Raw genomic sequence first — 16,745 nt, forward strand, 5'->3', positions numbered from 1 at the left:
ACATACATACATACATACATACATACATACATAAATAGCTCAAGTTTTATTTCAGCTAAAAGCCAGGCTGTGAACCCTGGGGCTGCAAACTGTGCTGAGCAACACTGCTCTAGAAGACACAAGAGAGACACGTTTTTTCTCAGGAAAGCAGATAAACTTTTCCCTGTGACTCCTGGGATGGTAAATGACAAACAGAGTAACAGGAGGAAATGTTGCGGGCCTGGCTGGCCGGTGCAATAGGAAAAGCTCACTGTTCTCTTACTACAGGCCTCCCTGCAAGGGCTAAGAAGAGTTTCAGACTTGAAACTTCTCCTAATTCAAGGAATATATTTAATGTGTGGCTTACTGTCCCTTGTTAGCATGACCAGAAGCAAAATTATCCTCTGTGCCTTCTCATTCAGCAACCTTTTTCTACACAGTTCAAGGCCACTGAACATCATGCTTTCCCTTAATTAGCTTTCCACTAGTTTTCATTTTAGCTGTGTTATTTTTCAGATGTATTGCGATGAGTGTTTCAAAAATTAAAATTTTACTCACTTTTTCTTTAGCAATGATCCATCACAAATCCACCTAATCTCTGCCATTAATGCCAAAGCAAAGAAGAAAAAAGAAAACAAAACAAGAAGTCGGTGTGAGAAAAGAAAAAGTGTGAAGTATCTCAGCGAAAAGCCACATAGGAAAGGGATATAAGTGGTGTAAAGAGAAGCTAAAGGGATGCAGGAGGGAGCAGCTGGGAAACAAAAGCGGGGAGGCTGCTGGAGCAAGGCTGGTGGCGGGCAGCCCTGCAGGGAGGAAGGGGAAGCGGGAGCAGAAAAGGGAGCGTGGAGATTATGTTTGGTCTTTGAGGAGCTCAAAGTGAGGAGTTAAGAGACGGGGAGGAAGCCAGTGAAGGCAAATAAAGACCAGGGAGCAATATAGTTTATGTAGTGAGAAGATTACTTGAGCAGTAGCATCGGGCATAGTGTGCTGGTGGACTGCATAACGTATAATCTGCATGAAGCAGCGGCCGTGATTCTTCAGGAAGGGACCTAGGAAAGAATACTGTGGCTTAATTTTAATCCTTTTTTAACCCAGGGTCTCTCCATATAAAGGATGAGCATTGTGTTGCCCTGAGCACTAAGCGGAGTGCGTTGTGTTTTGTGCATTGTCATTGATTCTAAATGCCTTTTGTGTTCTGGGGCTCTGAAAACAAAGGTCAAGTACTAGCAAATTCTGTTTTCTGTGAGAGATTTAATTAAATCCTAAGGACAAAGGCAGACTACTAGAAACAGCTATTGAGTGTGAAAGATGTGTAAATTTGCATTCCCATTTCTTAATATCAGTTTGTACATAGCTTTGTAATATTTTTTTTAAAGCAATGACAGGAGAATAAACATCTAAAAAAATCAAGATAAGTCTTACAGATGTTATTTTCTGCATGTAAGTTAATTGTGCAGTACAGGCTTGGAAAGAGATGCTAGGAAACAGAGCGAGGAAGCACATGGAGTAGGATGGAACAATTTCTGAATATAGTTTTGGTCCTAGTAGTTTAGTGAGTGTAAATTGTAGGGCTTGAAAGTGACTGGGCTGTCTAAGATTTTTTTATCCTTTATAGACAACAGCAGCAAAACAGAGGGTTTCAGCAATTAATAGCACTCTGCTAATCAGAACTTCCTCATGAATAACCGGAGTAAATTGCCCGGTTAACTCTGCTGTGGAATACTCAGGACTCACTGAGTGGAAAACATTTCTCACTTGTTCAATATCAAGACATTTTTGTGTGAGCCTACTGTGCTTCAGAGCATTTGAATTTTCCCATACCAACCCATTTTTTCTTGTTTAAATAACAAGAAATGAAACAACATATTAAGAAAAGCCAAGTTATTGAAACTGCAGTTAACTTACCAACAGGTAGAAAGCAAGAGATACCACACAGCTGTTCCAATTCAACACATACTGATCCTTCTTCTTAACAGGTGATAAGGAAGGAGTTCTTGTTGAGCTGGTGATAAGGCTGCCTATGAAGCAAAGAGGATCATCTTATAAATCCAGCCATGTCAGTGCATGAACTTGGGAAGATAGAGAGGATGAAGTCATCTGTCTATGGGAGCAAGAAACCATCCAGTTTACCCACAGTTTTGTGACTATGTATGAGTAATGCAGCTCCTTCTCCCAGTGTAGGATTCGATGTACAGGAAAAGTCTCACAGATGGTGGGTCTAAAACCAGACAAATTGGAATATGCCACAATCAAGGAACAGTTGGGGACCTGGAGGTGCGGAGCAGATCACATTCCAGCACCCTGAGTCCATCTGGGAGATCACCCTTCCAAAGCACAGCCTCAAACTCTCTGCAGATGCAAGGGCAGACATATTTCATAGAATCATAGAATGTCCCGAGTTGGAAGGAACCCACAAGGATCATCAAGTCCAACTCCTGTCCCTGCATAGGACAACCCCAAAATTCACACCGTGTGTCTGAGGGAATTATCCAAATGCTTCTTGAACGCTGTCAGGCTTGGGGCCATGACTGCTTTCCTGGGGAACCTGTTCCAGTGCTCTGCCACCCTCTGGGTGAAGAACCTTTTCCCAGTATCCAACCTGAACCTCCTCCTTCACAGGACGGCAGCCCCTGTGACAGCCAGGCCAGCACACAGGGTTTGGGGGTCACAATGAACCCGTTACATTTTACGTGGAAGCTAACTGACAGCCAGTGCAGATCTGCTAGCCCCTCTCTGTTCCACTACGGCATTCTCTTTAATAAATATGCTGTTGTTGTGCGCTGGGGTGGTCTTCTCCCACGCTTCCTGGACAGCTCCGCAGCTCTGTGCAGAGTGACGTGGCTTGCAGACGTCCGTGCTGGCAGACATGACTCATTTTGGGGAGTCTGCATATGGGGTTTTGCAACAGTCTGATCAGGACATGATGAAGACCGTAACAAAGCGTGTGCTCAGAAGTACAAGGCACCCCACCACGTTCACACAGATGCTACAAAGATGACTGCTGTGAAATGATCTGCCTCCTGCTGGGGGTGAGGTGGGAGGATTAAAACCTCCACCCAGCTGAGAAGGACGGCAGCTAACAGCTGATCATCTCCTCCACTGCACAAGTCCGATGTTTTGGCCTCATTTTCCCATGGTGTGGTGTTACCTCCAGAGCAGACGGCTCTCCCTCAGACTTGGTCCTCTCTCAATGAGCCCAAATGAAAGGCTGGACTGTATGGCTCACGTCACATGAACGGGAGGGGGATTTCAAGTTGACAAGACGCAGAGCGCACACCATTCTGGTAGGAGATCCTCTGGATGCAGGTTTGCATAACCAATTTAAAGACGGTTGCGCTAACTGCTGTGTGAATAAGACTGTGATGTGTCAGAGACTTTTAGGAATGAGTCAAGAAGGAAACAGTTAACAGCTAACCAAGAATAATCATGTAGTCATCAAATAGTAGAAATATTGGCCACAAGGCATTCTTGCCATATTTACCTGCAGTACAGATAACATCAGTGACCACTGTTATAATTGCATGACTTTTTATAATTGGATGGACTTCTGTTTGGAATTCCTATATTCAAATTACTGAATCTACAAGTACCATGTCCAAACTATTACAGAGTCCAGGTTTGTTTCAGTGAAAAAAAAAGTCTTATGTTTATCCCATTTGATGCAGTTCCCATCACTCTTTTGTGGTGGCCTTTCCATCATTTTCTCCCCACAGGAAGGCAGCAGCATTATGCTGCCCGCGCCGTAAAATGACCACAGCAATTCAGACCACGTCCGCACCACGCTTGGCAGATGTGATGGCGTAATCCAGCTGTCTGAAGAACAGCTGCATGAAGCTGTAGCAACATGGACTTCAGGGGCTGGGCAAGTAACATGATGGCTAGCAGAGGCTGATTTTGCCACTGTGGGTACCTCAGCCAGCTGGGTAGAAACATGTCTGGAGGCACAGGTACGTCCCTTTTCTGCAGGCACATTTGCGGGCAATAGGACTAACTTCTGGTCTGCTGACCTGGGGCTATCAGGCACCTCAGGGCGATGTGGGGTAAGAGGATGCAACCGCTGTGACTTCAGCGAGCTGGATTACACCATCATGTCTGCCAGCGTGGTGCGGACGTGGTCTGAGTTGCTGCGGGCTTTTTACAGTGCAGGCAGTATGATGTTGCTACCTTCATAAGAGTATAATAAAATGGCATGGCCACCTCAAAGGAGTACTGGGAACTACATAAAATTTGGTACTCACTACTTGTAGTTTCAATAATTTGTTTAAAAGCACTTTCTCTAGTTCCGAATTCTTCTCAATCCATAGTTTCACCAAAGTTTGGCACACAAAAAAGGAGTGTTTGCAGAGGTGTGATAATATAACTCTATACAAATGCTGCTTTTGTATATGCATTTTCACAGGTATGTTTTCATTTTATGAGACTCTTGAGGGACAGCTTTGCTTGCCATGCTACCTGTTGTTTCTATGGTAAAGGTGCCAGAACATTGGCCGGAAGCAGTTTTGCAAGCGTTCGTATGGCTACAGGCCACGAATGAGTCAATCACCTAGTACATTTTTTTTAATCCAGTGCTTTACAGAGCAGCCTCATCTGTTCTTATGGTGCACTATGGTATGTTAGGAGCGTCATTACAAACCTACTGTGAAGAAAAGGGCAAACATGAATTTTCAAGAGATTGCAACACAAGGTTTGGACAGAAGATTTTCAATGTAATTCTGCCCTTTAAAAAAACCCCTCTCTCTGACACAGTCACTCTAGAAAGAAGATATTACATACAACATAAGACACTCAAAAACAAGCTCATGTAAACATTTTAGAGTGTTTCTTAGCATTTTTTTTTCTTTCTGCTCGATTCCTCCATATTTCCAAGCTCCTAATAATGCCTTTTACCCACACGCTCATCCACCTGACATACTCAAAGCACAGTTACACCTAGCGGGAAATCCCACAGTTCATTGCCAGGTCTAGTAACACCCCTAACAGAGTTTGCTGTGGATTTTGCATTATGTGCAGACTGTGCCGCGTTTGCAGGGTTGGAGTCTGCTGGGCTGAAACCCTGCTGAGCGCTGGAGGGAGAGTCTGCTGCACCGTCAGCTGTGCTGGAAGCATTCCTGACCTGTGGCAGGTGCCAGCGCCTGATCAGAGGCAGCTTAGGACAATCCTGCCATTCCCCAGTCCTAGTGGATAGGCTATATTTGAGGATAAGTAGGCTGAGTTGGCTCTCTTTTTGCCTCAGCCTAAAAACTCGCCATCAAGAAAATATTACTTGGGGTCTGCCGCACTCCCAAAATGGATCTCAGCAAGAGGCCCGTTCCTGGTCCTTAGTTTGTCCCTTTGTCAGTTTATTTTTGCTCTCATCAAAGTAGGAGTCTATGGGACTACTTCTCCACCTCAAACCAGTTCCAGGAAGTACCGCTTATTTGAAGTAATCAGCATAATAATGGGGTAATACCAATATAAAATTGCCACCTTCCAAGTATTAAGAGTTGAATTGCCCAACAGACCCACATGGTGTTTTGCAACAAGAAGCAGGAAGTTTAGTGTCTTTTATCTTTGAGAAGGGAAAAGAAGAAGAAAGAGATTAACCCTTTGATTCTAGACCTGAGAAGGACCTTTTTTACACTTCCAAACACATAGTTTTATTCCTATGATCACACCTATAAAACTTCCATTTGTGGGGTTTGGGTTGTTATGGCCAAATTAAAACAGAATTATAATAAAAATCAAATTTAAATAAATAATCAAATTTTAAATAAAAATCAAATTTTAAATAAAAATAAAATTTAAATCCTTTCTGTCCTCTAAGGCCCCTCAGTTCAAGAAGGACAGGGAACTGCTGGAGAGAGTCCAGTGCAGGGCAACAAAGACGATGGAGTGGAGCATCTCCCTTATGAGGAAAGGCTGAGGGAGCTGGGGCTCTTTAGCTTGGAGGAGACTGAGGGGCGACCTTATTAACATTTACAGATATGTAAAGGGTGAGTGTCACGAGGATGGAGCCAGGCTCTTCTCAGTGACAACCAATGATAGGACAAGGGGTAATGGGTACAAACTGGAACACAAAAGGTTCCACTTAAATTTGAGAAGAAACTTCTTCTCGGTAAGGGTGACAGAGCACTGGAACAGGCTGCCCAGCGAGGTTGTGGAGTCTCCTTCTCTGGAGACATTCAAAACCCGCCTGGACACCTTCCTGTGTAACCTCATCTAGGTGTTCCTGCTCTGGCAGGGGGATTGGACTGGATGATCTTTCGAGGTCCCTTCCAATCCCTGACATTCTGTGATTCTGTGATTTCAAAGCTTACAGGTGTGCTGTAGGAATAGTAAAGCTCTACAAACATAACAACAGTGGTAGTGTCAGTGTAAAATAACTGTTAGTAGATTATCTAGTGGCATGAGATTAACAGAAGAATTTCAAAATATCCTGAGTGTGAACAAAATCACTAGTTCAGCTTCTGCAATTTCATTATTAAAAGCCACCAAAAATTCCTAGATTGGCTCATTTATAATTCCTGCAGTTGCAATGAATTTGAATTCCTTGTTGGTGACTAAACTTCTTAAAGGATTTTTTTTCCTGTCTTGAAGATAGTCATATGAAACACATGGGTTTTTTAAAACTGCATATTTAGTGCCATTTGGGTGTCTTAAATTTAAGACACAAGCCATACAGAATCAAATGAAGCTTCATGATATAAAAGAAGCTGGCTATTACTTGTGTTGCCAAACTTTACAATGTGAATGTCAAGAACTGCAACTTCCACTGCTCTGCCATATGACCATATGAAGCCCACTCCATTCATTCCAGCAAAGTTATGAAATGTGTAATTTAAAAGTTAATTATCTGTTAAAGTCTGAAACTCTTAAATACTTCCCAGGCCCAAGATAAAAACACGGCTTTTAATGGATTTGACATAGTCTTCAGCGAAACAAAGCATTCACAGGGAGTGTAGATATTTAGGACAACGTATGAAAAATCAAAGCCAGGAGAATCAAAACTAGTTTACTTTTAAACTCAGCCCAGTTTACTTTTAACTTTTGTCTTCAGAAGAACAACTATTTGAGTAAGGACTGCAAAACTAATCCAACCACAGGGAATGTGATATGTGTACGTGGAGGAAGCAGGAGTAAGGTGGGGTGGAAGAAATTTGTTCTGGGAGAGAGCACTTATGGTTAAGAACTGGAGAAATAAGAAGATAAATTCTTACTCTTGTAGGAGATTGATAGCTAACAAATTAATAGCAGAGCAAAATGTCAGATTAATGATAGCTTAATCTGCAAAGAGGTCTATAATGATAGCAATCACTCTACTTATAAATTACATTAAAAGACACAAATAATAGCTTATTTATGTTTTATATCCTGATAGATGGTACTATCAGGAGATTCATTTTCAGCTCCTGCTTTAATATAGTCCTAACATTCTGAAACTTTAATTTTTTTTTGTTTCTCCAGGCTATTTTTTTCCATGGCTTTTCTTCCACTTAAGAGTTGAGTTTGTTTGGGTTTCTGAAGATTTCGAGCGAGAAGTACTTGGGCCATTTTTAAGCTCTGGGATAGTAAAAATAAAAAACTTTTTCCCAGGGTAAAAGAAGAATTTCTGGCATCTTAACAGTTTCTGTACCCACCAAGTGGCTTCAGTGGGAAAACAGTATTTGCCACGGAAATTGTCCTTACTGAGGTATGAAGCTTTCAGCATTCCAGTGGAATTTTGTTTTGATTTGATTTAAAATCACTCTGTGAGCTTTTGCCATACATTGGTCACAGGCTTTCTCTTCTGCACTTTTAAAGCAGAAAAGCAAAGGGAGCCTGCACTGTATATGTAATCGTGGTTGATATTGGCCTGAGCCATATGGTGACCAGATATTTATCCTGTGGATTGCTATCTGTCTCTGAGCTCACAGCTCCCCTCCTTTCTAGATAGAGCAAAAGTTACTTTGGGAGTGCCTATACTGCACTGTTTATACAACTATGCCCTTGTCTGCTGGCAGCAAACTCATCCGTGTTTGCACTGGAGCAGACAATCCCATCCAGTTTACTTCCTCCATTGCAACAGTTTGTTTTCAGACCCAACCCTCTTCATCACGCTGGGCGAAAGTTCCAAAAGGTGATAATTTTGTCTATTTCTAGCTCATTCAAGAAAAAGAAACAAAAATAAGTGTGCCCCATTTCTTATTCATCGCTCACCGCACACAGGCAGCGGGAACTGTTTCTCCCCAGCTTTCCAGTGCTGGATGCAAAAAAGAAAAAAGCACTACAGTGAGTGAAAATGCGCTGCACTGTGAGAGGAAACAGCAACTGCCCTTTGTCAAGAAGCTGAGATACCTTGGAATAGGAAAGGTCACATGCCAGGAGACTTGCATCTTTATTGAAGCTAGTGACAAGCAGGAAAAACATACATATTTATATATGTCTATGTATATCTTGCACTGTTTCAGCATCTACAGATGTTTGAAAGATATTACTTTTGTTGAGCAAATCCATGCCGCATTTCTTTTGATCGATTATATCCAAATCTGTCTTATTTTGCCTAGGTAATTTCTATTCTATTTCTACTCTATTCTTCTATTCTGGTTCCTACATTTTGCTTCATCCTGGAAGAACCGACATGCCTTTTTAAAGTGTGCAAATGATATGACTAATATCTATCACATTGCTTTCTCTCTCCTATTGGTAGAGCATTATAACGTGTTCACTACTCAGAGCACCTTGCGCCTCAAGCTCACAGTCTGTAATTCCTTGAGGAATTTTTTTGGAGCATAGCTGAACCCCCAGGGGAGTCAAGGGGGCTGCGCTGTAGTCAAGTGTGTCTGTGGCTCTAAATCAGCCACCTACAGCCAGCAGCTTCACCACCTCATGCAGTTTTTTTTTTTCCTAGATTTTGCAAACACACTGCCATCAGTGTTGGTGTGGCTTTATCAAAAGGCCTTTCTGTTGCACAGATGAGCTTTAGCAATGGTAAAATGTTTGCCCAAGGACTGGATTTGTTGACCACAGTCGTAATCTCAGAGCTTTGAGCAATACTGGACCGTGCAAATAAGTGTCCAGAGGACTAGAGCTGAGGCAAACCTGAGCCAGCTTTGTACGGCAAACCAGGAGAGAGGGTGGTGCACCAAAGGCAGGCTGAACGTGATGTGATTTAGCTGCTGCAGGTTTCATGTTGACTGAATAGGAAGTTGAATGTGAAGGCAGATCAAGCGTTACTAACTTGGCCAAATACGGTGAACAGGATATAGTCTCATTTCTGCCTTGTGTAACTCTTCTGAAGTCAGTAGTTACATCAGGAACTCCGGTATCCCAGCCTTTTCTCTCATTCTGAGACTGCATGCCTTGGAAAGATGCATACTCAGTGACCAAAAAAAATCTAGATGGCCTTTGACTTTATTACAAGCTCTTTCACTTAATTTTTCTTAGCTTTTGCATGAGAGAATGGGGGTAACAGTGCCTGCTCAGAGGGGGGCCAGCCAGTACTTGTCGAGTATTCCACTGCTCTGGTGCTCTTGCTGTTTGCTCATTTCCTGAAATGGGCACTACTGAAACCTCTTATGAGGCACAGGCTTTTAAATCTAATGTACACAGATGCTTTTTACACAATAAACACTATTACATGTACTTTTTATAAGTATGCCATGATGTTTTAGAGGAAGCAAATGTAGTAATTCTACAGTTTACCCATTTTCTGCATTTAATAGTAATCTCTGCCAAACGATCAGCTCTAAACTCAATGTCAATTTGTCACATTTGTATCATGCTAAAAGCAAGACCATTTAAATATCTTATAAAATAGGCAAGACAACATGGATATGAGAACTATGATTCTTGTTTTGTTAGGATTATTAGTTCACTTGCTTACTAAGCATGGACATGAGCTTACATAGAGACACTTCCAAGAATTAAGAGACTACATGCTTTTGAAGAGAGAAAAAATTGTTTTCCAGGCCTACATGCTTGATCAGTGTTATCAGGTCATAGATATGTTGAGTAATTTCCATTTCACTCAGCAAGAGGATAACTCAATCACAAAACACGTGACACAACACATGCAGGAAGAAGAAATTATTAATTTTTAGTTTATTTGTTATGAGGAATAAAAAACCATCATGTTAATGCACTATGATTGGTTACATAGGATGGAACTTCATAAGATTTCTAATGGCCAACACTGTGCAAGTTCCTAATCCTACAGATGCAAAGAGTCCGACTGAAGTTCATGAAAACGTGCTTCAAGATCCAAGCACGTGAATGAGCATTCACTGGATTAGAAACTATTACATTACACTCTCAAGTTACAATGGGAGCACTTAACCTATACCAGACACCACACCAGACACTTAACCTATACCTGCTTCCAAAATTAGAATTTATTTTCCATTTTGCTCTTTGTAGCCAAAGCCTCCCTGTTATGTTTTCAAAGCAGTGCTCTGCGTTTCCTAGACAGCTTGGTGAAGTACCTCCCACACAAATTCTATTCTATTTGAGACAGACAGACAGACCAGCACTTTTACTCTACCATAGTTGTGAGAAAAGCCCCGTCTGACAGATGTGTTTGAAACCCGGTGCATCTGCACACAGCTGAACACAAACACAGCAGCTTCCCTCACCACAAGCACTGGAAGAGGTACCTGGGTCTACTGGTTGAATGGCAAGATCCTTCACTGGCAAACAAATGTGAGTCTGGGCCTGTCCAATGCTCAGCTCTTGCATCTCAGTGAATTCTCCAAGTTGCCAAGCCAATGGGATGGTGCTTCTCTCCACTGTGTCGAAGCTGGGCTGCTGCAAAAGAAGTAATGCAAGATGCAAAGGGCAAGTGAGAGTAAGACCCATGTAGCTTTGTTGCAGCGAGGCCTGGAGATGATGGAAGAAGTTTTGCATTTCCAAGACTACCCATATGTTTTGCTACAGACATTGGATAAAACACATGAGCGGTACCTGGAGCACAGCTCAGGACTGTATCACTTCAGGCTTCCCCATCCTTATTCTATTACAGGCCTCATGAATTTTACATTCTTTACAGTTACGTGCTCCCAATCACCCTGCTGAGGCCTGGCATCCTCCCTGTGTATCTTTTAATGCCTAAACCAGGTGTCCATGAGCACTGAGAACTTATATCTCTAACAATGACTTTCATCTTGTTTAATACTGTAAGAAGGGAGCATTTTATTTGTGTTTCAAGAATTACTTGCTGCATCACATATGAAACGATCCCAAGGCTACACCCTGTAGCTTGTGGAGTACATGCAATGTTCTCCTTGGACTGTGGTTGTTGAAATAGAACATCTGCACTTCCAAGAGCAACCAAACCCTCCGAATCAAAGAGCTGTGGTAATAGCCAGCACAAAGAGTGAAAGTAAACATGAGTGTAACGTTGTTGTAGCATGTATTTTTGCTTTAACCATACATACTTCTCATCAGAAAACAAAGTTGCAGGCAGTTGTGGACAAAAAAAAAGGCAAAATGTACAATGCCACTGCTTTTTTTGACACTGCTTTTTTTCTTTGAGTAAAACAAGATAGCCAGTAGTGAATATCCATGATTGAATAGATCAAACTACTACAAACTATTCCTACATTTATACAGTCCCAAAATTAGGTTTGGCCCTTTGAAGGCAACCACGAGGCTGACACGGCCCCCGGTGAAAATGAGTTTGACACCCCAGCCCTAGAACTTGGCTATAGATCATTTGTTTCTTAATCATGACTCGGAAAATAACTCATAGTGCTGCTAGTGATGCAGGTTTGCTACTGGCAACTGTTCAGTGACCAGAGATTAATGATTTGCCATTCTCTACATGATTTTGAGTGACCTTTGTAAAAACACCATTGCCACTTCTGGAACAGCCATGGAAGTCAAAGAACTGAACCAGTACAGTGGACTCCATCCGATATTATTTGAAATAATTTCTTTACTTGAATGTCCTTATTTGAATAAACGGTCCCTGCTGCAGCCCCAGAATAAGGTTTAAGCTGGAAACACTGAGATAAGCTGCACAGGTTATGTATTTAATGCTGTATGTCTCTGTTCTTTCCAAGTCAGGTGTGCTACCTTGCGCATGACTCTTGTCAGGGCATAAGCTTTGAACTTCTGGTGTTGGACAAGGCAGCCTCTCCTTCCCCGGGCGCACAGAATCTGAGCAGCAGCAGTTAAAAGAGCCAACTTCTCCAGCCACCCTCTCGATCAGGGCCACCGACAGTCGGCTGCCCAGGGCCGTGTCCCGCCCGCTTGTGAAGATCTCCGAGGGCGAAGCCCCCCGAAGCTCCCTGGGCACCCTGAACTGGGTGACCCCACAGGCTGGCAGGCACCTGCCCCGCCCCGGCAGCGAGCAGAGCCTCGCCCTCTGCACCGCTCGCCTGCCCGATCGCAAAGCCGGGCCCGCGGCGGAGCGGGGGGGCCGGCCGCGCAGTTCCCCGCAAAGGCGCGGGCAGCTCTGAGGCGCCCCCAGGGACCCGGGGCAGCCGTACGCCGGGCAACGGCCTCTCCCAGCACGCTGCCGGCCGCCACGGCTCGACTCCCGACTGGGACGGCCGCCCTCCCCGACGGGACGCGGGCCCGTCGCTGCGCGCACGCCTTCGCGCGCACGCAACGCCCGCCAGAACCGCCCAAAGGCTGGCAGGGGGGAGGCACACAGGGACGCGCTTCGCCCCACTCCCGGCAGGCCCCAGCGCCGCCGCCTAACTGCCGATCCCGCTCCGCTCCTACCGGAGCCGCAGCCGTTTCGAACGCGCCCGCGCCCCCTTCCCCCCCCCCGCCGCCACGGCTGCTTGGCGCGCGCCGCCCACTCGCTCCCGCCGTCCCGCCGCCACCGCCCTCTCCCAAGTCTCGAGGGCGCGGCGCGAGCACGCCCCCTTCGACCGTTGAGCAGCGGCGCGGCGGGTGAAAGGGGAGCGGCGGCCGCACGCGCCCCGCCCCGCGCGCATACCTTGTGCCTCCCTCCCCTCCCTGAGCCGTTCCTTCCGCGCATGCGTCCTGCGCCCCTGTCCCAGCCGCCTCTTCCCCCACCAGACTGTTCAAACAGGAAGGCGGACATGTTGGTGTCTTTCGCAGGTTTCCCCACAGCCGCCGCGGCCGGACCATAAACTCTCCCCTCCCCTTAAGCCACCTCCTTTCCTCCTCCTTCTCACCCCTCAACCTCGGGTCGGTCCTGAAGTGGTCCGGGCTGCTGTCCCGTCCGTGAGGCGGAGGAGCGGGCGAGGGGCGGGAGCGGAGCCGGTGTTGGCAGCGGCGGGAGGCAGTGAGGAGCTACCGGCGGCCGCGGAGCGAGGAGGAGAGAGGAAGAAAGATGCTGTTGCCGTCTCTCCGCCGTTGAAGTGACTTGCCCCCTGCCCGCGGGGGGCACTCGCAGCGGGGGCCGGGCCGGCCTGTGCTCGCAGCTGGCAGCCCTGCGCTGCCCGCCCGCCCGCAGCAGGCAGAGGGGCAGCCGCTCCCCCCGGCCCGCCTGGGCTCCCTCGCTCTGTGCCTATGGAAGGACCAACCCCACGACGCTGAGACACGCCGCCGAGAGGATTTTCCTACGGCTTGATTTTTATTTACTCTCACTTTTGCCTTGTTGGTGTGCCTGCAGTTTTTTTTCCTTTTTATTTTTTCCTCTCGGTTTTGCTTTTTCTTGTGATTTTCCGGGAAGAAAGCTGCGCTTCGGAACGTGGCACCGGCCCGCCGCCGTCCCTCCTGCAGGGCGAGGAGGAGGAACCGCTACGCTGGCTCCCAGGGCGGCTTCCCCGGCTGGGAAAATGAGGTTGCTGAGACGCAGGGGCCCGAGCAGAGGAGGGAGAGAGAGGAAACCTGCTGCTGCAGGGCTGTGAGCAGCCCAGGAAAGTGCGTGCGTGCGTGGAGGAGGGGGGAGAAGCAGCCTCGTCCCCCCCGCCACGGCCGCGAACTCTTCGGTTTTCTGTCCCCTTGGCGGGGCAGCGTGGGGGATTTGCCTCAGAGACTTCTGTGATTGAAGGGATTTTGCAGGAAGCGGTCCTCAGCCTGGTATAGGCTGTGTGGTTTCTCTTTTGTGCTCGCTTGTTCCTGTTTTTGGTTTTTTTTTGTTTTTTTGTTTTTTTTTTTTTTACATTTTCATTATTTTTAACCTAACTTTGCTCTGGAATAAGGGAAACTTTTTTTATCTCCGGAAACATGTCGACGGGAGAAAGTTTTGAGTCTCGGTTTGAAAAAATCGACGTGACTTTGAAGGACCCCAAATCCGAAGTGAACGTGGACTGTTTGCTGGTGAGTAGGGAGCGCAGATGGGCCCCCGGTCCCGTCTCCCCGAATTTCTTACCCTGTGGGACCAAATCTCGCACTCCCAGCTGAGTCACCACCCTCCCTAACTCCTCACCAGTGTTTTGTTTACTCAGTGTTGAGCTGAGGGTGCGTGAATGTCTCTGCAGGGAGAACGGCTTTCATGCCAAGGAGGTGCCCGCCCGGTCCTGCCCCAGACTTGTCATCTCTCTCGCTTCATGCACCTTTCTTTTCTTCACCGGCTGTCCTGAGGGGCGGTGGACACTTTGTACAAAGGCATAATTCGTCAGTGTCAGCCCTGTGTGTGAGCAGGAGACTGTAAATAGCTTTGATATACCAATTCCCTCTTTAACAGTTTTTTTTTTTTTTTTTTTGAGAGTGAGGTTCTCTTATGGCGTGGTTGGACAATGCAGCACTTATTTCAGCCTGTTTAACATAGATGTTTGCAAATGCTAACTAATGATGTGTAAAACAGAGCTCTGAGATTAATATGCCCTTACAGGTGGGGAAGTAGGCATGGCAGGGGTTCAAATGCATTTTAAGCTAATTGGTGTGCTAGGCCTGGGATACAGGGCTGCTTGCTTATTGCTTCTCTGCTTTACCGTACCTGATGGTTCAGTGGATCTCTCCGGTGCTGTCAGTGTTACAATTGCATCATAAGAAAGCAAACCATAACACTTACTGACGTAAGCCAAACATCATCTGGTAGTTGCTTGACAGAAGTGGATGATGTTTGGGTTCTGATTATAGAAAGTACGTCAACAAAGTGTATGCCAAATCCAACCAATCTATTTGGGATGTAGCTGGGTATTTAGATATGCCTAGAGATACCCTTAAATAGTAGCAAATTGTAATTTGTGCTTTTATACTGAAGTAGAGAATTTCTTTTCTTTGTAACAAGTGATAAAAGTTTTTTAGGTGGTGTTGTTTTTTTTTTTTTTTTTCTGGCTTTGTCAGGAGGACAAGTGAATTGAATTTGTTGCTAGTGTGAACTCTGACATTTGGGGCTGGGGGAAGGGAGGTGTGGGGGTGGAGGTAGCTCTTAATAGTCTGTCTTCATCTTCTGCTGCAGGGCTCTTGCCAGGAAGCTTGCTTGAGCACAAGGCAGTGGAGAAATGAAAAAAATCTAATGAAAGAATGTGTACAAGTTCATGATATTGTGTGCTCTGTTTAGCTTATTGCTGATTTGTGAGCTTCTGAAGTGTTGACAGGTCAAACTTACATCCCTGAATAAAAGCAGAGCCTTGTGGATATTGTTGCTACAAGGGAAAATAGCACTGCATCTTCCAGTTAATGTGCTTCTTTTGATCTAGTTTACCTATTTGTTGTCTTAGAACCACGGTTAAAGTGAAGAGCTCTGATGCTTGGGATATATTGTGTCAATTTTGACAATTCAAGGCTACTGTCAAATCCTACTTTTTACACCCAGCTTCTATTGATAGATTTCAAGTATGTAGATCCAGTTAAGAGTCCAGAGGTTGGTTGATTTGTGGTGGTGGTTGTTGGTGGTGTTTTTGTGGTTGTGTGTGTTTGTTTGTTTGTTTGTTTGTTTTTTACACATTAAGCATGATTCAATTTGCTAGTATGTGCTTTAATGCTGGCCCTACTATGGGGACCTTCCTGCAGTGATAGTAAGGAGGCTGCAGGTATCAGACATGTAATTGATAGTATCTTTAACTGTATTCCTTCACATTTTAATCAGTTTATGGATTTGTCCCTTTTCAGTTATCTTAATCGTGATTTGGAGCTAAGCTGTAGTTAGTTTGGGAATCAACTTGTTGGGATGCTTCCTGTCATGCTTTTTGTAAAGTTTTGGAACATATGTTTGCATCTCAGAGCTTAAGAATGTCCTTTAAAGTGAGAATTTTTTAGGAATCTTCTGAGATTTTGGGGCATACCTTTGCGTTTTCTTTTAAAATCAGCTTCTTACGGTATATTACTCAGAATTACCTTATCATGGGTGTTGTGTTTTGGTGTGGTTTGTTGTTTTGTTTGGTTTTTTTTTTTTTTTTTTTTTTTTTTTTTTTTTTGCTAGGCCCAGTTACAGATACTGTTCTTTTAAACTAGTACCAATGAAAAAAGGAAGTACTTATGAAGACATCAGCTGGCTGTTTAACTTCTTCCGTGTTTGGTCACTATATCGATCTCTCTGTTGGCAGGGCTTTTGTTTCATCTCTCTCATCCTGAGTTGATTCGTGAACTCTTTTCTATAGAATTTAAGTATCATAACCCTTTCTAAAGAGTTTAAATATTTTACACCCATTCTTAGTGTGACAACTCACACTACAAGCATCATTCTTGGCCCAAGGTTTTATATTATTGATATATCAAAAACTTAATAATATATGTAGTTATGTTTTTAAAGAAGAAATGCTTAGATGTGGGTGTAATTGTTATGCACTTAAAATCTCTTCTAAGATGTACACCCCATTGCCCTCTCCCCAGCCCCTGTTTGAAGAGGGAAATTTGTCAGTCTCTAGGTCTGGTACACTTAAAAAGATGTATATTTTGTGATCAGACTCAATGCCAATAAAAACCTCCTTTTTTAAAATAAAACA

The 16,745-nt window shown here is 44.6% G+C and overlaps 2 protein-coding genes across 4 annotated transcripts in view; one reads left to right on the forward strand and one right to left on the reverse strand.

The window, feature by feature from the left end:
• Window positions 1–9,879: 9,879 nt before the first annotated feature.
• Window positions 9,880–12,991, reverse strand: LOC309435818 (uncharacterized protein; the record flags this gene model as incomplete). The annotated part of the gene is made up of 2 exons (XM_082044562.1): window positions 9,880–10,740; window positions 12,010–12,991. The coding sequence occupies 2 exons, from the start codon at window positions 12,989–12,991 to the stop codon at window positions 10,673–10,675; spliced, it is 1,050 nt and encodes a 349-aa protein (XP_081900688.1). The 3' UTR covers window positions 9,880–10,672.
• The window catches only part of ROCK1 (Rho associated coiled-coil containing protein kinase 1), an 86,909-nt gene continuing 83,129 nt past the window's right edge, over window positions 12,966–16,745 (forward strand). For 2 of the 3 annotated variants that reach the window (XR_014183389.1, XM_082046138.1), the window contains exon 1: window positions 12,966–14,175. Coding sequence is in view for 2 of the 3 variants with exons in the window: in XM_082046138.1 (XP_081902264.1) it covers window positions 14,083–14,175 (93 nt within the window). In the remaining variant the exon portion in view is untranslated. The remainder of the gene's footprint in view (window positions 14,176–16,745) is intronic. The other variant, XM_082046137.1, reaches the window with a different exon arrangement.

Source organism: Streptopelia decaocto (assembly GCF_964273445.1).
Source record: "Streptopelia decaocto genome assembly, chromosome: 2".
Taxonomy (NCBI): Eukaryota; Metazoa; Chordata; class Aves; order Columbiformes; family Columbidae; genus Streptopelia; species Streptopelia decaocto.